Raw genomic sequence first — 22,254 nt, forward strand, 5'->3', positions numbered from 1 at the left:
GAAAAGTCCCATAGGGTCATTTGGACCTCAGTTGTTCTACAACACATGGCAAGCACACTGTCTAGTCTTTGACTCCACACAGAGCATTTAACATCTGTGTGTCCAGCTGTCTGGTAATCCACAAATGTGGGTGGCAGACTTCTGAACCAGGCGGACCATAGAGCAGACAGAACTGGTGGGCAGAGTGCTAAGAACTTGCAGCTGTCCTGAGTGGCATGTGCCGGATGTTCCCACATCTATGCCTGTGTGAGGAAAGAAAGTTGGATGTTCACAAAATATGCTGTGAATGCCAAGAAAAGTAAACAGAGGGCCAAGTGGCTTGTGGAATTTCCCAAACTTTTGGTGGGTGGAATGAGAGCAGGGTGTGTGTGTCTTAAGACAGTTTTATTCTGTAGCCCTAGTTGGCCTGGAACTCAATATAAAGACCAGGTGTAACAGGGTGCCAGACCTTAGCACAACTGACTGCATGACTGAAGTGCCATTCAGTCTTTAAAATTCAACATGTGCACAGCACCATCTGCCTGCCAGTCACTAAAACAAAGACCTAATCCATCACAGTCCATAGCTATGGGAAAGTCTCTAAATGTATTAACCTCGCTCTTTGGCTTCGTGGTTCCGCTTCTAGCTAACTGTTCTTGTTATCTAGTGTATGCCAACCCAGATCATGGTTTTTTTTGCTTAAAAGCTCACCCTGAAAAAGGCTTGGGGCTACACTGGGATCCTGAACACTCAGTGTAGTCACACCAGCTAATAAAGACTTTTTGTTGTCTTCAGCCCATGTCCGAGCAGTCTTCTCTGGTGAATACCCCCATCCCACAGGCTTGACTCAAACTCATAGTTATCCTTCTGCCTCTGCCTCCTGAACTGTGGGATTACAGGTGTGTGCTATCACACTGGGCTTATTTCTCTTTTGACAAGATAACATTTGTTTTAAATCATACAGAACAATCATATACATATCTGAGAAAGATAGACATAAAGGGCTGGAGGGATGGCTCAGTGGTTAAGAGAAGTCATTGGTCAATGTCAATATCTTCCTTGACTGTTCCCACTGTATGCCTTGAGACAGTTTCTTACTGAACCTGGAGCTCACTGAAGAGCTGGCTGGCCCAGGATCTTCCCGTCTTCATCTTCGAATTGCTAGGATAACCAGAGGTTAATAGGAGGATACTAGGATAACTTTCTGCATGGTTGCTGGAGATCTGAACTCAGTCCTTATGCTCAAGAAATCACTATCCACTGAGCCATTTCCACAGCAGCCCTGAAAATCACCATCTTTTTACAGTTCTCCAGGATACTGACTGCTGTGCTAACATACTAGACAGTGCTGCTTCCCCATTGCTAGGTGGAGTCTGTCAGAGTGCAGTGGGTTATAGGGACCAGACAGTAGACAAGTCCTCTAGACCTGCCTGAGAAACATGCTGGCGTGCTACACTCTAGTTTGTGATTTAAAGGCCCATAAGACAGAATATTGAAGGTTCTTATGTTTTTGCAGCAGACACTGTACCCCTGATCTATCACCTCAGCCCAGTCTTTCATCTTTAACTGACAGGATAAGGTTCACATTAATGTAATCTGCTTTTTCAGTTTACCCACTAAAATGTTGTTAATATCAGACATACCCAGAGTGTCTGACCAAGATAAGGGCACCCTGTGGTGTAGTCACCTTGAAAGGTGACAGCAGAGGGTACCAATTATCAAGTATCCAGTATGTGCCAGGTGCTTCCCTGGGCGTTCCCTGTGTAATACCATTCTGCAAGGCAGTTATTTATTTCCCACGTTACTAAGCTGAGGAATCAGAGTTTTAAAGATTTAGGTAACTTGTCCTGAGTCACTCAACTAGAGACTAGCAACAGAGTTCTTTTTCCATTTGCTTTTGTTTATAGACAAGTGATCATGTGTCCCACGCAGGCCTCAAACATGCTTTGTAGTGATGGCTTTGACTTTCTGGTCCTGGGATTACAGGTGTAATGATGCAGGTGCAGCTAGTGCTGTGCACACAGCAGGCAAGTCTCCTACCAGCTGAGCTACATCCCCCCAAACCTGAGTTCAGTTTTAAATCTGAGGCAAAGTAAATTTTTTCCAGCAATGATAAAAATCCAAAGAGGAATGTCTGGCAGAACTTGCTATGTAGCTGAGGATGACTTTGAACTTCTGATCATCCTGCTTCCACTTCTTGAGTGCTGGGACTCGAGGTGTGCAGCACTATGTGATTTGTGTGGTGGTGGGGATCAAACCTAGAACTTAACACAGGCTAAGCAGGCACTTTACTTAGCTAGATCCTCAGTCTTTGAACGCACCATTTTTGTTTGCTTGTTTTGCTTTCAAGACAGTTTCTCTGTGTAGCCCTGGCTGTCCTGGAACTCACGCTGTAGACCAGGCTGGCCTCTACTTTCTGAGTGCTGAGATTAAAGGCATGCACCACTGCTGGCTACATGCACCATTTTTAAATACCCTTTTAGACTATAGACATACCATTTAGTTGCTTTCCTCTTCAAAACACAGAATCTCCTTTAAGCTGAACATTATAAATACAAATTTTATTAAATTTCTTTTGTTATTCACATAGAAAAGGCTGCTTTTAACTGTTACACACAAAAAATGGAGAGCTCAGAATTCACCATCTTGATAACCATTTTCCCTTTGTCCAATGGTATCCACCATCTTGATAACCATATTCCCTTTCTCCAATGGTGTCCACTATCTTGATAACCATATTCCCTTTCTCCAATGGTGTCCACCGTCTTGATAACCATTTTCGCTTTCTCCAAATGATGTCAACTTTCAAAGTCGGTTGCTTATAAATAAAGCTTTTAAATTCAAGTGTGTAATAGGTCCTTGCCCATCTTCTTTCTAGCTACTTAATGCACTGTTGCATAGCAACAACTTGGTTTTCTGATGCATCTTTGTTGGAAGTCTGAGAGTCTGAAATCTGCACTGGCTTGGGTGAGCATGGGGATTCTTCTGGTACCACGCATGCAAATATCCATTGTAGAAATCAGTAGCCGTTAGTGTTTTCTTAAGCATTACTGATCGTACTCCAATCCAGCTATCCTAAAGGGCAAAGGACAGACAGTGACTAGACAGTGGGGGCAAAACCTGAAAATGAAATAAACTGTACTTTATAAAATGTATCAGGCATGGTGGTGTAGCCTTTAATTCCAGCACTGGAGAAATAGGCAGGCTAGACAGATCTCTGAGTTTGAGGCAACTCAGGGTATGATACAGAGTGAGACCCCCATCTTAAAAAACAAAACAGAAAACCCCAAAACCCCCAAAGCATAATAGAAACCATTGCTTTTACTAGATGCAAAGAACATACCTTGTCTCTAAAGGTTCCTCGTGAAGGAATAACAACTGCCCTGACTTATTTCAACATAGGGAATAGAATAAAAAGTTCTATTTGCAAGGCGCTTTAGTCTTCTGAGTAGGTCCACTTATCTTACTGTGAATAGTTATCAAATCATAACAAACCAAGGCCCAAGAGCTGGCTCAGCAGTTAAGAGTGTGCACTGCTCTTCCAAAGGACCAAGTTTGATTCTCAGGACCCATTATCAGGTAGCTCACTACCTGTAACTGCATGTAACTCCAGCTCTGGGGGGAATTCAACACTCTGGCCTCTATGGGCACCTGCACTCATACTCATACAATATTTTTTTCAATCTAAAAACAAATAATCTAAGCGGTAGGCAGAAGATGTCAGTGTAGCTGTTCAATGTCAGCACTAGATTAGAAAAAGAATGCCTGAACTGGGGAGACTCTTCCAGAGTACCTAGGATCAATTTCCCAGCATCCACAGGGCAGCTCATTAACTGTCTGTAACATCATAGAAATGGGTTAATTTAAGCTGTAAGAGCTAGCTAGAAATATGCTTGAGCCATCGACCAAACAGTGTTGTAATTAATACAGTTCTGTGTGATTATTCGGGTCTGGGTGGCCAGGAAACCAATGCACAGTCTCTGCCTACACAAAACACCAATGCACATAAAAATAAATATAAAAAAAGAAAGAAAGAGAGGGAGAGAGAAGAGAGAGAGAGAGAAAGCAATGTCTGAATGTCTGCAGCTGGAGGGTGACTTTTCCAAGGCAACAAATGGTAAGAGTCAAATTCACAAGTTCCCCAGCAACAGCTGCTTCTGTGGTGCTTCCTCACAGCAACAGAACATGATGACAATGCCCTTGCTAACTGTTGAGGGTTAAAGTGGGACTCAGGCCATGTGGTCACTCAAGAAGATGCTCTGATAACTAATATCAAATAGGAGCTTATTAATAAATTACTAAAAAAAATCACTCTTTCAGAAATCCATTGTTATGGGTAGCAATGATAAAATTTATCACTTTCAAAAATTATGCTGGAGATTCCACTGTTTAAGAAAACTACCTATTAGCTTAATCTGGTAAGTCATTAAGTAAAATCTTAACAAAATTGGTGTCTTAATCAGTGTTCTATTGCTGTGAAGAGACTCTATAACCAATGCAATTTTTTTTCTTGGTTTTTCGAGACAAGGTTTGTCTGTGTAGTCCTGGCTGTCCTGGAACTCACTCTGTAGATCAGACTGACCTTGAATTTAGAGATCCGCCTGTCTCTGCCTCCTGAGTGCTGACATTAAAGGCACGCTCGACTACTGCCACACAACCAATGTAATCCTTTTTTTGTTGTTTTTTTTTTCAAGACAGGGTTTTTCAGTGTAGCTTTGGAGCCTGTCCTGGAACTCGCTCTGCAGACCAGGCTGGGCTCGAACTCACAGAGATCTGCCTGTCTCTGCCTCCTGAGTGTTGAGATTAAAGGCGTGCGCCACCACCGCCTGGCCCAATGCAATTCTTAAAGCATTTAATTTAATGCTTGGTGTTGAAGTAGCTGATCCATAATCAGAGAGAGCTCTGGGCCTACATAGGCTTACAGCCCATCCCCCATGACATACTCCCTCCTAATCCCTCAAATCCTTTCAAAAAGTTCCAAGCATTCAAATATATGAGCTCATGGGGGCCAATCTCATTCAAACCACCACAAATGGTAAATGGAAAGCTTGGTATGGTGGTACATATCTCTAATACTGAAAGACTTTGAGGCACCTTAGCATTACTGCACCCTGCTTCCTGGGAACCAGGACCCTGGTAACCAACCACACGTGCACTGGAGCTTTGAGTACTTTCCATCCCCTTTGTAGTCTTTCTTCAATAGACCCGGACCCTGGAACTGGGGTGAGATGACCTGAAGGTGTTCCTCCTTGTAATCACCATAACATTGATCAAGTAGAGTTAGCTGACCATTGAATGAACTAGTCAAAATAGTTGACAAATGATTTTTGGACTTTCCCTTTGATTCTGTACTACTCCCTCCCTGATTTTGTGGTTTTTCCTTTAAAAGAGCTTGTAGTAGACAAAGCGGGCGTCCTTCTCCTCTCGAGGCTGAGGGACCTCTGCTGTGTCAGAATAAAAATTCCTCTTGCTATTGCATCAACCGTGCTGAGAGTGTCTCTTGAGGCAACCTCCTCCTGGGTGGGGCTTTAGGGCCCAACAATACCAACACTCAGGAGGCTGAGGCGGGAGAGTCAGTTTTAGGCCACACATTGAGTTGAAGGCTAGCCTAGGCTACTTAGTAAGACCTCATCTCAAAAGAAAAGGAAAAAGAAATTGCAAAGTCAGTAAAAACAAGCACAGTAATTGGAAGCCGAGTCAGCGTACCTTGCAGTGAACCAGCAGCATCTGCGATTGTCTGTGGTATACCACTGACCCTGGAGCCACAGTTTGTCCTGTTAATTTGGGGTCTAACAGGGGAGACAGGGAAAAACACAAGAGAAACAGAGAAATAAATCATGGTACTTCCTAAAAATCAAAAACATCTTGTCAGTGGAATAGAACAGGTATGGCACTTGCAAGACCCTGGGCTCCATCTCCAGCACTGATAACAAAATTTAAAATATGAACAAAAAGAATCTTCAGAGGCAGAACTAATGATGGAAAGGACACACTTACTGAGGTCCCAACTCTGCAAACCCAAACCTAGAGCCAGGTGCTCTAGCTACATTACGGACCCAAAGGAAGTGTTCCACACATAAGGCGCTACAATCCTTTGCTCCATCTCCCAAGGATCACCTTTAGTGCTGAATCTGTTTAGCACTGTCATTTTGACAGATGAACTGCCTAGCAGTGGAAAAACTCACAGGATGTCAAAGACTTACAATGGGTCCTCCCACTGCCTCTGGACTAGAACAGTGCCCACTGCAGCCCACAGACAGAAGAGCTGAGGGACCTCAGAAGGAACTGCAGGCTGGGATGCTTTGCTCTCGCTGCACTGTCCATATGTTTTCACTATGATATTCACCAGCACGAAATCAACTAAGTCATTCCACAACTCTCCAGTCCTGTGCAAGAGGACACAGAGCTCCAGCCTCCAGGGTTCATGTGATGATTGCAAAGGGTAAGAAAAGGGACTGTGAGTGTCTGTGAGGTGTTATTACTTCTGCACTAAAAAACCAAAACACAAATCCTTATGTTTAGTGAATATGGAAAATTAGAAATATGGGTGGAGCGGCAAACCTGACACAGTTTTAAATGAACTGTAGTGAAAACTTGCCAGCTATTCAAAAGTACCTGTGAGGATGGAGTTGTTAACTTCTACCAGATCCAGAAGTTTAACGGTGTTCTCCAACCAGAGTGTCTGCAATGGAACCTGCAATTGGAATGAAGGACTCATGAAGGAATGCATTCAGCTCCCAAGGCCTTTTGACACTGCTGCATATTAACTCACTCTGACTTTCTTCCACGTTCTGAGGAACTGGACGCTCAATCGCTAATCTGCTGAAACAGAGCATGAATATGACAGTCTGTTTCGTCTCTGCAGTATGTATAAGATCTCAAGTTTTATGTAAGTAGCCTTAATATTTCCAATTAAATATTTATATTTATGCTCAGCCAGGCACAACTCTAATCCCAGTACTTGGGAGGCAGAGGCAGGCGTTTCTCTGTGAGTTCAAGGCTAGTCTGGTCTACACAGAGCTAGTTCCAGGACAGGATCCAAGCTACAGAGAAACCCTGTCTCAAAAAACCAAACCAAAACAAAAACCAAAAAAACCCACCCCCAAAATAATTTATGCTCAATATGAAGGCAAGAATTAAAATATTTGTGTTAAAATTTCAGAAAGTGATAGGATTTTATATTTTCACCACAAGAGGAAAGTGCTGGCAGGCAGTGGCAGCACATGCCTTTAATCCCAGCATTTGGGAGGCAAAGGCAAATGGATTTCTGTGAGTTTGAGGCCAGCCTGGTCTACAAGAGCTAATTCCAGGACAGGCTCCAAAGCTACAGAGAAACCCTGTCTTGAAAAAAACGAAAAAAAAAAAAAAAAAGGAAGGCACTGACAGTTTGATGTGTATGTCTCCATATTACTCTCCTCGCACCAAATGTTATTAGCACAAAGACCTGAAACATGGCTGTCAGTGTATGTATGTCTCTTTCACCTGAGCATTTGTTCAGCATCCTATCTACAATACCTTTATAAAAGACATTTCAATTATTTCTAATTTCTTGCTATTTCAGACAGCAGCTTCTTGCTGCCAGTTTCTAAATTGCAGAGCTGGCTGGCTGAGTAGAAGACATTTGCTATTAAGCCAGATGGCCTGAGTCCTGTCTGACGGCCACTCATGATGGAAGGAGAGAATTGATTTCTGAAAGTTGTCCTCTGAACAACACATGCATGCCATGGCAGACACACGTGTACACACATACAGAAATGGCTTTCTAGAGACACCTTTAGAAACATATACCTTTTTGATATGGGTGGTCCTTCTGTATATGTGTTGCTTTTATTGGTTAATGAATAAGGAAACTGCCTTGGCCTGTAATAGGGCAAAAGAGTAGAGCTAGGAGGGGAAAACTAAACTGCATGTGGGGAGAAAGAAGGCGGAGTCAAGAGAAGCCATGGAACTGCCACAGGAGAAAGATGTGACTTGTAGCCAGAACCTTGCCAGTATGCCATGAGCCTCATGGTAAAATACAAAATAATAAAAACGGGTTAATTTGCTGGGCAGTGGTGGCGCACGCCTTTAATCCCAGTACTCGGGAGGCAGAGGCAGGCAGATCTCTGTGAGTTTGAGGCCAGCCTGATCTACAAGAGCTAGTTCTAGGACAGGAACCAAAAGCTACGGAGAAACCCTGTCTCGAAAAATCCAAAAAACAGAAAAAAAATGGGTTAATTTAATATGTAAGAGCTTGCTTGGAATATGCTAGAGTCATTGGCCAAGCAGTGATTTAATTAATACAGTTTCTGTGTGATTATTTCGGGGCTGAGCAGCTGGGAATGAACAAACAGCCTCCTATGACAAATTGGCATACCAACATTAACTAAATCCACATAAAACCTGAGAGGGCTTGGAAAGAAATTCTAGACACTAAAAAACAAAGTTTAGCAGCACTTTTTTCCAGATGGGTTCTGCTTTCTGGCGGCATGCTGCAGCTCTTTTAAGTGAGGTTTTCCTGATTCAGCGGTAAGAAAAAAATGCTGCGCAGTTTTGAAATGGTGGCTTCCTGGGCTGCATGAACTCTGGCTCTTTTAGGAGGCCGAGCATTTTATGGGGTTTGTGGGTATCGTGCTGCAAGTTACTTGGTGGCAGCATGTGCCAACTGGTTGGTTATCAGAGTTGAGATGGTGAGAGTTGCTCCTACCCGGCAGTCTCAGAGGCAGTGAATGGACATCCACCATGTTGGACTGGGCAGAGCAAGTAGGCAGGGCCCTAGCACTTAGCATTTTAAGAAGCACTTCTGGTCAGAAAATAATTACAGATACACAATAAAGATAGATTCAGACATAAAAGACCTCTAAACAAGACAGAGTGTTTGAAAAATGTATATAGGCTTGGGAGAGAGAAGAAAAAGAGTAAAGAGAAAGTAAATGTAATATAAAAGAGTACAGTCATAGATTAAAGGAGTAAAGATAATAAAATAAATATTAACTTGTAGAAAAAGTAATAGAGTAAGAAAAATAAGCCATGTAAACATGGAATATACACAGGGAGTCTGGATTATGTATATTATTGTGTTTTCTTTGAATTTTTTGACTGTGAAGGAGTTAACTACAGAGAGACATTTCATTGTATGGACTACAAAGTTAAACCAACATAATGGTATCTTGACTTCAAAATTTGTATCTAAGGATATGTTGCTTTGGAAAAGAGGGTCTTCCATTCCCACAGAGGATGAGAGTCTGTAGAATCTTTCCAAACAAATGTGGTTTGATAGACCAAGACCACCTGAAAGGTCTCTGTGAACCCCCCCCCCCCAAAAAAAATTCACCCAACAAAATCAGGAAGCAGTTTGAAGAGAACTACACCCAAATTTCCAAATATTATTTATAAATGTTTGTTTACATTTAAAAGGGGATATGCTATAGATATGAATACTTTGCATTGGCATGTGTCTTGGCTTATTGATACAAATTTAAGGTCAATTTTGTTATACTGTGTATATGTATTTCTGATCTTGATTAAGGTACTGTGTTTGTATAGCTCACTTAAAAATGTAATGTATAATTAAGAAATATAGGTTAGAAAAGAAAAAAAAAGAAATATAGGTTAGCTGGGCAGTGGTGGCACATGCCTTTAATCCCAGCACTCGGGAGGCAGAGGCGGGTGGATCTCTTGAGTTCGAGGCCAGCCTAGTCTATAAGAGCTAGTTCCAGGACAGGCTCCAAAGCTACAGAGAAACCCTTTCTTGAAGAAAGAAAGAAAGAAAGAAAGAAAGAAAGAAAGAAAGGCTAATAGATAATCATCTATAATAGTCAAGCTTGTAGTCATGTTAGGTTTTCTAGATGTACAGAGATGTATTTCAGATGGATAGGCATTCTTCAAACCTTTCAAAAACTACTATGTGGCATTTAAAATGTTTTAAGAATTTAAGACTTCTCATGACAATGAGACACATCTCTTCCTGGCAGCACCAATTACTTCAATAGGAAGATTGAAGAGGCTCCTTATGGAGTTTGTTAGCCATTTGGGCAAAAAACTGCTCTTGCCTGGACTGCTTGATGGTATACTGTATGAACTGGACATGCAGGACCCACAGAAAAATGTCTGCTGAACTTGTCTAAAGGTTAGACCGTCCTTCGGGGTTCCTGCTTCATAAAAGAGACATTCTGTAGGACACAGAAAAAAAGTGACTGACAAACTGCCAATATAGGCAAAACAGTCTTTCAAATTTCCTGCTTCATGGAAAGGTCTGCCAGATGCTATGGACCTGTAGGCTGAAGACTGGATGCTCCAACGGTACAGAAAAACTTTGGGTGACTGTCCAGGCAGCGAGATGTCTCTGTCAATTCTAGAGTTTTGGAAGTTGCTTACAATGAACTTATTTTTTACTTAGGTAATATTATATCCTTCTGAGGTCTTTGATGGAGTTGAAGAATAGACAGTTTAGTTTTCTTTAGTTATGATAAAATATATAAAATATTAAAGTAGATATAAATATTGTTAACTGTAATTCTTGCCTAATACCTGTTTTGTTATACATATTTTTACTAAGTTAAAGTTAAAAATGTCCTTTTTATTTAAACAGAAAAGGGGAAATTATATGGGAAGTCCTTCTGTATATGTGTTGCTTTTATTGATTAATGAGTAAAGAAACTGCCTTGGCCTATGATAGGGCAAAAGAGTGGAGCTAGGTGGGGAAAACTAAACTGAATGCGGGGAGAGAAGGTGGAGTCAAGAGAAGTCACGTAGCCCCACTGGAGACAGATGCTGGAACTTACCTGGTAAGTCACAGCCTCGTGGCGATACACAGATTAATGGAGATGGGTTAATTTAAGATATTAGTTAGCCAGAAATACGCTTAAGTTATTGGCCAAACAGTATTGCAAATAATATGGTTTCGGTGTGATTATTGTGATTATTTCGGTTCTGGGCAGCCAGGAACAATCAAGCAGCCTCCTACAACACCTTTTTGTTTGTTTTTCAAGACAGGGTTTCTCTGTGTAACAGCTCTGGCTGTCTTGGAACTCACTCTGTAGACCAGGCTGGCCTCGAACTCACAGAGATCCACCTGCCTCTGCCTTCTGAGGGTTGGGATTAAAGTCATGCACTACCACATCGGGCTTAAGCAATTTGATATTTTAAAAAGTGTGGAATGGGGGCTGGAGAGATGGCTCTGAGGCCAAGAGCACTGACTGCACTTCCAGAGGCCTTGAGTTCTATTCTCAGCAACCACATGGTGGCTCACAGTCATCTATGATGAGATTTGATGTCCTCTTCTGGTGTCCAGGCATACATGCAGGCAGAACACTGTATACACAATAAATAAGTAAATCTTAAAAAAAAAAGAGTGGAATGGAGAGAAGGACCAGAGGTTAAGAACACTGGGTGCTTTTCTGTAACTCCAGTCCCAGGTGATCAAATACCCTCCTCTAGCCAACAAGAACACCAAGGACACATATGGTACAAAGACGTACAAGCAGACAAAATGCCCATATATATAAAATCAAGTCAAATTAAGGTAGAGTCATTGGGCCTCCATCTAAGACTAGAGAGATGGCTCAGTGGTTAGGAGAGCTTGCTGTGAAATCATGAGGATGGGAGTTCACACTCCAGAACGAACGTGCATACGTGTATCCACACAAGCCTGAAACCTAGGAAGCTGCCGTAACTGCAGTTCCAAATCATCAGGTGGTCTCTCCTGGTCTCTGTGCACGCATGGGCATGTGCACCTGTACACACATGTTCATATACTCAGACACACAAGGACACACATAAAGAAATGAAATAAATCTTAAATAAAAAGAAACGGCTTCCATTGGCAAGGGCTATCTAGCCACCCCAGTAGTACTATTTATTAGCTAATCTACTCCCCACAACGTAAAATGCCATCTTTGCTACTTTAACATATTTACAATATAAACAAACGTGTTGTTGATTGAAAGTTCAATAAAAATCAACATAACAGGAAATTATTTCTCTCAGTTTCTCTGTGTTCACTTATTTTCAGACTATACATTGATGCCGAATTTTTAAAACATTAAGTATATGTGTGGAAACAGAGGTATCTAGAGTTCAAAGCCAGTCTGGGTTACACAGTGAAACTGTCTCAAAATAAATAAACAAATAGCAAAGAAAGAAAGGAAGGAAGGAAGGAAGGAAGGAAAGAAAGAAATAAGAAAGGAAGAGAAAGAAACAAAGAAGCCAGGTATTGGCTTCTATCTGTAACCCCAGCACTCAGAAGTTTAATGGAGGAGGATGCCTGAATGTGAGGGCAATGTAGACTACACAGTGAGCTCCAAGTCAGTCTAGATCAAAGTGAGACCTGATCTCCAAACAAACAAGCAAATCTGGGCCTGGAGTCAAGAGCAAGTGCTCTCCTCCATGGTTCAGGACAGTGGCAGGATATCTGAGAGGAGTTTCAGTGAGGGTCCAGTATTGATGGTGTAGCAAAAGCCAGAGGCCTTGAGCCAGACCAATAACTCACTGCAATAAACATTTGCAAGAAAAGCTGCTTAGGCAAAAGAGTATGTGCGTGATACACCACAGCTCCCAGTGCCACTACGACAGTTGAATATGTGATGGAGAGGTGAGCGAGACAGGAATGAAGTGGGGTTTTTTTTTAATTATTATTACTGTTTTAATTTTTTCCTTCTCCTTTGTGGGGGAGGCTACAAGGGTTGAGGGTAGACATGGAAGGGCTGGGAAATGAGTGAGACTGGGGTGCATGATATGACATTCCCAAAGAATCAATAAATAAATTATGTTAGTAAAAAGAAGAGTAAGTGCTGTTCTTGCAGAAGATCCAGACTCAGTTCCTAGTGCCCATGCTGGATGGCTCACAGTCACCCCAAACTCCAGCACTAGGGAGATCTGGTGCCCTTTTCTGGCTTCCATAGGTATGGCAATCGTGCACATGCCTATGCCTGTACATACACACATACACCCTACCCTGAACACACATATACACATAATTAAAAATAAAATCTTGTACAAAGTGAGTTCTAGGAAAACCAGGATTTTACACAGAGAAACCCTGTCTCAAAAAAATAAAATAAAACAGACAACCCTCTACCAAAAAAAAAAAAAATCAAAACCCCCCAAAAATCTTTTTATGAAATACTGACCAGAGGCAGAAAAATAAACTAGTTGGAGTTACAACACTTAAGGTTCACTGCTTACTAACTGGCCACACCTAAGTTCCTTATCTTGTTTTTATTCTCCTTGTCTATGACAGGGAATCAAACCTGCTTAGGAAATACTGAAGAATTCACCTGAAAGCACTTTGTGAATTCCAAGACCTTTGTCAAAACTTAAAATTTAACGTTTAAGAAAATTTCCTAGGTTTAGTTTATAAAATTTACTCCTAAATAAAAATACCCAGAAAGGAAACAATATGGTAAAAACACAATCCAAACTTTCCACTCACTATATCCCCAATGGCGAGGTGAAGTCTGAGTACTTGCTCTGAGGTTTGCTCCTCCCACTTGACACAGCTGGTACCAGCAGAAACCTTAGGGGCTGAGAGATGAGAAAAGAGCAAGAATGAACATGGTTCCGTGTTCATGAACTGACAAGAGTGAGGCTGAATCAAGAGCAGAAGAGAATGCTCAACTTTGGCATATGCCTACAACTTGCTACCATATGGCGTAAAAGTAGACCTGACAACCCCAGAGAGGGCAGGCAAGACAGCTTAGCAAGTAAAGGCACTTGCTTCCAAGTCTGACAACCTGAGCTCATAGCCTGGAACCTCCATGGCAGGAGAACCAGCTCCTGAAAACCATTCTCTGGTCACACAGAGCCACTGCACACACATTTACCTCTGTACAATAAATGAAGAAAACAATTTATCAGCCCAGAGCAATAAGATGGTTATATTAGACTTATAGAAACAAACTTTTTAGCAGATTGTGGTGGTGTACACCTTTGATCCCAGCACTCTGGAGACAGAGGCAGGCAGGTCTTTGTGAGTTTAAGGCCAACCTGGTCTACAGAGCGAGTTCCAGAACAGCCAAGGGGTGCAAAGTAAGACTCTGTCTCAAAAAATAAAACTAGACAAATAAATAAAATAAAGCAAGCATTTTTTAAAAGACAAAAATAAACAATATGCTAGGCAGTGGTGGGTCACACCTTTAATCCCAGCACTTGGGAGTCAAAGACAGGCGGACCTCTGTGAGTTCAAGGCCAGCTTGGTCAACCTAGCTACACAGAGAAACCCTGTCTTGGGGAAAAAAACAAACAAACAAACAAACAATATAGTTAAAGTTAAAAAAATGTCAAACTGAAAGAACATGTAGTCCATATTACAGAGGCTATTATATACATGGATCTAAATAGGCAGGAGAAAAAGACAAAATCTCCTGAGGAAATTGGGAACATGGGGGTCAGGGGAGACCCAAGTAGAAGGGGAAAGGAGAGGAAGAGAGGAGAGTGGAGAGAAAAATGTATAGCGCAGTAAAACCAATAAAAAAAGGAAAATAAAATACTCCTAATAAGTGAAAAGGAATAAATGAGAATCCTGATGGAGAAAGAAGGGCAGCAGTCAAGTTCCTTCTTGGAAAAGGAAATATGAAGCATACAAATACTCCCTAAGCACATAAAAATATCAACGTCACTCGCAGAAGCCATGTACAGTAAAACGACTCCAGTATTTTATTTACTCATTTTCTGAGAAAGGGTTTTACTAGATAGCCCAGGTTGGCCTTGAACTGGAGATCCACTCAACTTCAGTCTCATCTGCTGCATGAAAGACTGGAAACAGCTCACACAGCCTTAACGGGATCTGTGAATAAATTACAATAGATCCACACAACCAAAAATTCTGCTGATAAAGACAAAAAAAAAAAAAGCAGGGCCTGGACAGGCGCTCATTTGTTGCTCTTTGGTTCCCAGCATCCACAGGGCGACTCACAATCATCTGCAACCCCAGTTGCAGAAAACCCTCTTTTGACACTATCCACATGTGGTGGTGCATGCATACACACATGCAGCAAAAAATTCACACACATAAAAAGAGCTTTTTAAAAAAAAATTTAATTAAGGAAGCAGTATCAAAGATGTATTGTCAAGAGCAAAAATCAATAAAAAGTAAATGCATTAATTAAAAGCAGAAAGATAGTAAATTGTTGTTGTTCTTTTTTGGATAGGGTTTCTCTGTGCAGCCCTGAGAGCCCTGGAACTCACTCCGTAGACCAAGGCTGGCCTCCAACTCAGAGATCCACCTGCTTCTGTCACCCAAGTGTTGGGATTAAAGGCATGTGCCACCACTAATAATTTTTTTTAATTAAATAAACAAAAAGGCCAAGTGTGATGCCATACACCTGTAAGTCCATAACTTGGGGGATAAATGCAGGAGAAGCAGGAATCTAATCTAAGGTCATCCTGAACAATATAGCCAGTCTGGGCTCCATGAGACCACGACTCAAAAAGCCAAATTCAGAAACAACAAAGCAAAAAGAAAGATTGACAGCAACTGAATCCTAAGGCAATCTCTTCTTAACTCAGAAGAATCTTTGTTATGATTTGGTTGAGGCTTCAGCACTATGCAAACACTCTTCTGGAGCTACACCTTGAGCCCTTTTGATATTAAAATTTGTTTTTTAAAAACTACATTTTTAGGTGTGGTAGTACATGCCTATAATTCCAGCATTTGGGAGGCTGAGGCAGGAGGATGGATGTGATTTCTAAGCTATCCTGGGTAAGATCCTAACTCAAAAAAAAAGAAACTCAAAACACACCAAAAATAGTGTATGTTTTGGTAACTAATTAGGATCATACTAACAAAAACTAAAGATTCAAGCAGTCTTAAAAATGTGTTCCTGGAGGGAGGGCTGGAGAGATGGCTCAGCAGTAGCTGGCTGTTCTCCTAGAGGACCTGAGTTCAATTCGCAGCACCCACATGGCGGCTCACAGCTGTCTGTAACTCTAAGATCTGACACCCTCACACGGACATACATGCACACTAATGCACATAAAATAAAAATTTAAAAGTTAAAAAAAATGTGTTCCTTGATCCTAGTTTGTGTGTGTGTGTGTTTTAAGCAGATATAAAATCGATTCTTGGACATTTAGGAAAACCTGTGTGGACTGGATATTGGATACTACCTACCGACCAGGACATGTTCAATGCCTTCTTCATTTTAAAGGATTAAAAATTTTTATTTTCATTTTACACCTATGAGCATTTGGTCTGCATGTATGCCTCTTGTGGATCACATCCATGTAGTGCCATATGGGTCAGAAAAGGACATCAGATATCCTGGGACTAGAGTTACAACGCTATGAGCTGCCATATTGCTGTTGGGTGTCTAATCTGCAGCCTCTGCAAGAGCAGCCATTGCTCCTAACTCCAGCCACCTCTCCAAGAGTGCATGCTGATGAATTTATACCCGCTAGTGGCAATCAGAATTTAAAATATATACACTACATATACAGACAGGAAGATGTGGAGCAAACAGGATCTACATGCTTCTTAAAATGTTGGGGGAAATGTTGAAGATGAAGCTATAGGCTAAGGGGGAGAGCCCACCAACCATTATCCGGGAAAGCACATACAAGACAGTGATGAAGTCAGAGCCTTCAGCCACCACCATGACAAACGAAACTTTTACAAGACAGCAGAGTGTCTGTGGCTCTCACTTACCATACGTCACTCCCTCAGCTGGCTGTGGCCTTCCATTGTTCAGACTTTCAGGCAAACTTTTCAAAACTGAAATAAGCTACAAAAGGAGAGAGAGAGCACAGAGTATATTCAGCAGAACAAGGCAGACACATCACAGTTCAGTGCCATGAAGTCACCTGTCCCAGCAGAGAGTGGTGGCAAACTGACTTCACCTGTAAGGACCTGTGCTCGTGGACGGCTACCCCAAGCTGCTCTGTGGACACAGGCACTGAACTGCTGCCAGCGTTGGTCTGCAGCTGGCCTGACCACACAGCTCATGCTATCTATCAGGCAGCCAGCGTGGAGCTCCTACCACTCTCACAATGTGAGGAGCATGTTCCAATCCTACCCAATAACCTCCTGGTGCTCTCATTCTGGAAAAGCTCTTTAACGTGTCTGTACCTCTCAACATTGTGTTTGCGAAATGAATGACAGCAACAATTACCTCAGAGGATTGTTGGGAGGGTGCAAAAGAAAAATCACAGAGTATCTAGAACAGTCTTGATAAATGGCAGCCACCATAAAAAGTCACTTCTAAGGGAATGCCCAGAACAGGGAATACTAACCATAAGCTGGGAAACGTGTAGATTCCTAGGGTGTGGCTGGTAGCTGAGTGAGAGAAGTAGGCAAGGGATGTATAAGAGAGCAGAGAGGAGGCCCGGGAAGAATAAATACCTCACTATGAGATGGAGGAACCTCTGAACATCGCCTATTTTATTGGAAAGCTTTTATTAAGAATCCATTCTGCAGTCCTCAATAGTCACAAATACTGAGCTAACTTTTAGGAAACGAGGGAGAGGAACCACTCTGCTGGTTGTTAAAACAGAATCTCATTACCCCGATGAACCTGGGGCTCCTGATTCTCCTGCCTCAGCCTCCTGAGTGTGAGGTTACAGGTGAATATAACCATGTCTGGTCGTAAGCTCAGTCCTGAGCTCACTTTCTCATGCTATTTTATTTCTTTATAGCGTGCGCATGAACCAAGTGATGGTCAGAGGATTTTCAGTAGTCGGTTCTCTCAGGTTGCTGGGCCTGGTGGCAAGCGCCTTTACCTGCTGAGCCATCCCACTACCATGTCCCCTCCCCCACCAATAAAGCTTAAAAATTATAAATCATAAGATCACTCTTTCCCTCATATTGCTTAAAAGCCTTCTAAACGCATGAAAAGCCAGGGTGGGGTGGAGGAACTGTACCATGTTGGCACCGAGTTTTGACAACACTGCTTCCAGTTCCTTTGATGTGCTCTTGGGAGGCACAGGGATGGTTTCCTGCTTGAGAATTGGGCCGATATCAAACCTAGCAAGAAAAAGGCAGCCAACGTTATTACTTGTTAGGACAATATGTTTGTCTACATAGCACAAAGAGAGCTAATTGCAGGCTACTACTCGAACTGTTAGCCATTCCAATTTGAGGTCACCCTGGAATATCTGAGACACTGCCTCACAAGCAAGGTCGAGTGAGTGTGGGTGCACACGCTTTTAATCTAGGTCAACCAGGGATACACAGTGACTCTCTGGGAAAAAACAAACAAACCACAAAACAAATATACATAAAAAAAAAACAAGCTCCAAATCCTTCTGTCATTTACATCATTTTATAGAAAATCAGGTGTTTAGAGCTGGTCAGTGATGGCACGTGTCTTTAATCACAGCATTTGGGAGGTAGAAGCAGGTGGATCTCTATGAGTCTGAGGGCAGCCTAGTCTACAAAGTGAGTTCCAGGACAGCCAGGGCTACAGAGAGAAACCCTGTCTTGAAAAACCAAAAAAGAGGACTGGAGAGATGGCTCAGTGGTTAAGAGCATTGGCTGCTCTTCCAGAGGTCCTGAGTTCAATTCCCAGCAACCACATGGTGGCTCACCATCACCTGTAATGAGATATGGTGAGATATGCATGCAGAACACTATATATACATAATAAATAAATTAAAAAAAAGAAAAACCAAAAAAGAAAAAAAAAGGAGGGAGTAAAGGGGGGGGGGCTGAAGAGATGGCTCAGCTGTTAAAAGAGCATTGCCTGTTCTTCCAAAGGTCTCACAACCATCTGTAATGAGATCTGGTGCCCTCTTCTGGCCTGCAGGCATACACGCAGACAGAATATTATATACATAATAAATAGATATTTTTTTTTTAAAAAAAGAAATCCAAGTGTTAATAGTTCCAATGACAAATTTACAAGGACTTTAAAGAGACTGTATGAATCTCAAAGACATAAGGCTTATGTTAGAAATTAGGAATATTCAGAACAATCACTGGGGAATCACCCAAGTTAGCATACTCCAACCAGTCCCCAACCACCAAGGCCCCAGACAGACGACAAAATTCATGTTAATAAGCTCTACCTTTTGGGTCTAACTTGCATAACTGTTACGCCAGTGACTGTGTCTCCATGAAGCACTGTATGAATTATCGGGGCGGGACCACGCCACCTCGGGAGGCAACTGGGATGTACGTTCAATATGCCACTGAGTTAGAAAAGGCAGAAATTAGTGTGGGAATTAGTTACTGCTACCAAACTAACATGCACTTTCAGCACTCAACTTTCAAGAGCCTGGTATGGTGGCACATATTAATCCTAACACTTGGAAAGCTGAGGCAGGAGAACTGCTGTGAGTTCTAGGCCAGTCTATGCCACAGATTGAGACCCTGTTTCAAAACAATCATCATCTGCAAAATATGTAACGCTTGTATCACCAAAACTATAAAACCTATAGGGTTAGAAGCACATGACCTTGAGGTTTGCATCCCTAAAACTAAGTTAGGTAAGTTCACGCTCACCATAAGCAACCAGTGAATCTTAATTAAAAACTAGCTGAGCGGTCAAGAGCACCTGTTGAGAGGACCCGAGAACTGGTTCCCAGCACTACAGTGGCTCACAATTATCCCTGACTCCAGTTCCAGAGAATCTGACACCCTTTTCTGACCTCCCTGGACACCAGGCTCATACAGGGCACACATACATATTATGCAAGCAAAACACTCATACACATAAAATAAAAATATCTACGCAAAATAATTTAATTAAGCCGGGCGATGGTGGCGCACGCCTTTAATCCCAGCACTCGGGAGGCAGAGGCAGGCGGATCTCTGTGAGTTCGAGACCAGCCTGGTCTACAGAGCTTGTTCCAGGACAGGCTCCAAAGCCACAGAGAAACCCTGTCTCGAAAAACCAAAAAAAAAAAAAAAAAAAAAAAATAATAATAATAATTTAATTAAAAAAACCACCAATACTCGGGAAGCAGGGGCAGGCTGATCTCTGTGAGTTCGAGGCCAGACTGGTCTACAGAGTGAATTCCAGGACAGCCAGAGTTACCTTGAGTGAGACCCTGTCTGGAAAGAATAATAAAACAAACAGAAGAGGGGGGCGGGAAATAAAAATTTCCATTATGGCCTTTTGGGTTCTAGACCTATTCATAGAGGCATGACCTCTACACTGTATTTCCTTATAAATAAAACTTACTAGGGAAACTTAAGAATAAGAGCCTCACTCAAAAGTCGGCCAAAGGAAGCCACCACGCCAACGTCGTATTCTCCGGATCCCACATCAGGCCACTCGTACACTGGGAGCCGGGACTGGATAGCATACTGCTTCACAGGGAGTCCTTTGGGGGATGGTGAAGGCACTGTGACAACCTCCAGGCTTTCAATTAACTTTTCCTCTTCATCATCTCTGAATCAGAAGATTAGAGACAAAAGAGACAGCATTGAGCAGCTCACAGCTAGACTCCATGCAGAACAAAGCTATTCTTGGAATTAAACTCACGACTCACTTATGGCTAAAATAATTAAAATTAGTACAAGCAACAAATAGGGTTTTTTATTTAATTTTTAAAAAAAATAAATTTTATGGGGTTGGAGGGACTGCTCTTCCAAAGGACCTGGGTTCAATTCCCAGCACCCACATGGCAGCTCACAACTGACTGTAACTTTAGCTCCAGGGGACCCAACACCCTTGACAAAACACCAATGTACATAAAATAAAAATAATTAAAAATAAACTATTATTTTTATGGGGTACGTGTCATATATGTGTGTAAGTACGGGCATGTGCTACAGCATGTGTTTGGCAGTAAGAGGCTAACTGGCAGGAGTCAGTTCTCGCCTTATAGCACCCAGGTGTGTAGTGACACAACTGTCTGTCACTCCAGTTCCAGGAAAATAGGTATTTGTAGGGCGGCAGAGACGGTGACAGAACCGGGGGAGGGGAGACGCCAGGAAACGGGGGAATAATAAATAACCAAATAACCTTAAGCTGGGGGGAAGTGGGGCGGTGGACATATCAGACTTTCAGGAAAAGCTGGATTACAAATAACGCTCTCCCCAGCAGACGCGGTTTGTCAAATCTCCTAACTACTACACGAATACGGAACCGTTCTAACTTAGAAATATATTTGTTTGAAAACGGTTCGTTCGGAAGCTGTTTGGCCCTAGAAAACACGGTGTGCAGAGGGGCAAGGAACTGGAGGCCACCGACTGGAGCGCAGCAAGCCCGGGAAGGGACGATCTTTGGAGTCACAGCCCATGTTGGCTAGGCAGGCCTTCTCACGGCCTTGGGCTCCGGCGGGGCCTCTCCGAGCCGGGGTTCCCTCGCGCAGGAGATGTAGGGCCAGCACCCGATGGCACGCCTTCCCGGGACCCCGCGACCCTCCCCGCCCTGGGGGTCGCCATCGCGGCTCAGCGCTGGGACCCCGGCCCGGTACCTGGCGGCGTGCAGAGCCCGCAGCGTCTCCCGGGCAAAGTGGTCGGTGCCAAGGAACAACACCCTCCAGGGCGGCTTCTTGCGGACTCGGGAGCCTCGGCTGTCTCCGCCGGAGGAGCCGCCGAGCCCGGCCTGTGTCTGACACGAGCAGCGAGGCCTCCCTACCGCCAGCCGCCGACCCCAGCAGCGCCGAACCAAGAGCATCACCTCAGTCCAGCGGCCCACCACGCGCATGCGTACCCAGGGGGCGGGGCATATGGCCGAAGGCCCAGGCACACGCAGAGGACGGGGCGGGGCCTGTCGCGTGGGAGACTAGACCCGATTGAGTTAACGCTGAGGAAGAAATTTGATGGTATTATTTAGCCAAGTCTCTTAAAAACACTGCACACGGGACTGGAGAGATGGCTCAGCGGTTAAGGGTATTGCTTGCTCTTCCAAAGGTCCTGAGTTCAATTCCCAGCACCCACATGGCAGCTCAAAACTGTCTGAAGATCCAGTTGCAGGGCATCTGACACCTTCACACCAATGCATATAAAATAAAGTTAAATAGACCATAAAAAATATTAAAAAAAAACACTGCACACACACACACACAAACAAGATACTCATACACATAAAATAAACCTTTAAAAGAAACTTAAATCTTTTAAAAACTTTACAACTTCATTTTTAATTCTGTGCATGCGTGTATCTGTCTGTCGCATGGGGGTACTGGAAATTGAATTCTGTGTGTGTGTCCCGTGTGCATTCTGGGAACTAAACTTTTGTAAGAGCAGCAAGTGCATGTGAATGTTCTGCCTGCCTGCATGTATGTATGCACACAACACATGTGCTTGTTGGAACAGGTGGTTTTGAGCCACCATGTGGGATCTGGGACTCGAATCCAGGTCCAGTTAGGAACAAGTGCTCTTAATCATGGAGCCATCTCTTCAGTCCC

The 22,254-nt window shown here is 42.8% G+C and overlaps 1 protein-coding gene across 1 annotated transcript; it reads right to left on the minus strand.

The window, feature by feature from the left end:
* Positions 1-1,982: 1,982 nt before the first annotated feature.
* Mtfmt (mitochondrial methionyl-tRNA formyltransferase) lies at positions 1,983-21,543 on the minus strand. The gene is given in 10 exon segments (XM_041679688.1): positions 1,983-2,890; positions 2,893-3,054; positions 5,686-5,768; positions 6,595-6,673; positions 13,391-13,482; positions 16,604-16,679; positions 17,815-17,917; positions 18,961-19,083; positions 20,079-20,288; positions 21,319-21,543. Coding segments are annotated over 10 exon segments (1,164 nt in total). The 5' UTR covers positions 21,522-21,543; the 3' UTR covers positions 1,983-2,857.
* Positions 21,544-22,254: the final 711 nt, after the last annotated feature.

The sequence above is a fragment of the Microtus oregoni genome, unplaced genomic scaffold (genome assembly GCF_018167655.1).
Source record: "Microtus oregoni isolate MIOR12 unplaced genomic scaffold, Mior012 000032F_ref0000030, whole genome shotgun sequence".
NCBI lineage: Eukaryota > Metazoa > Chordata > Mammalia > Rodentia > Cricetidae > Microtus > Microtus oregoni.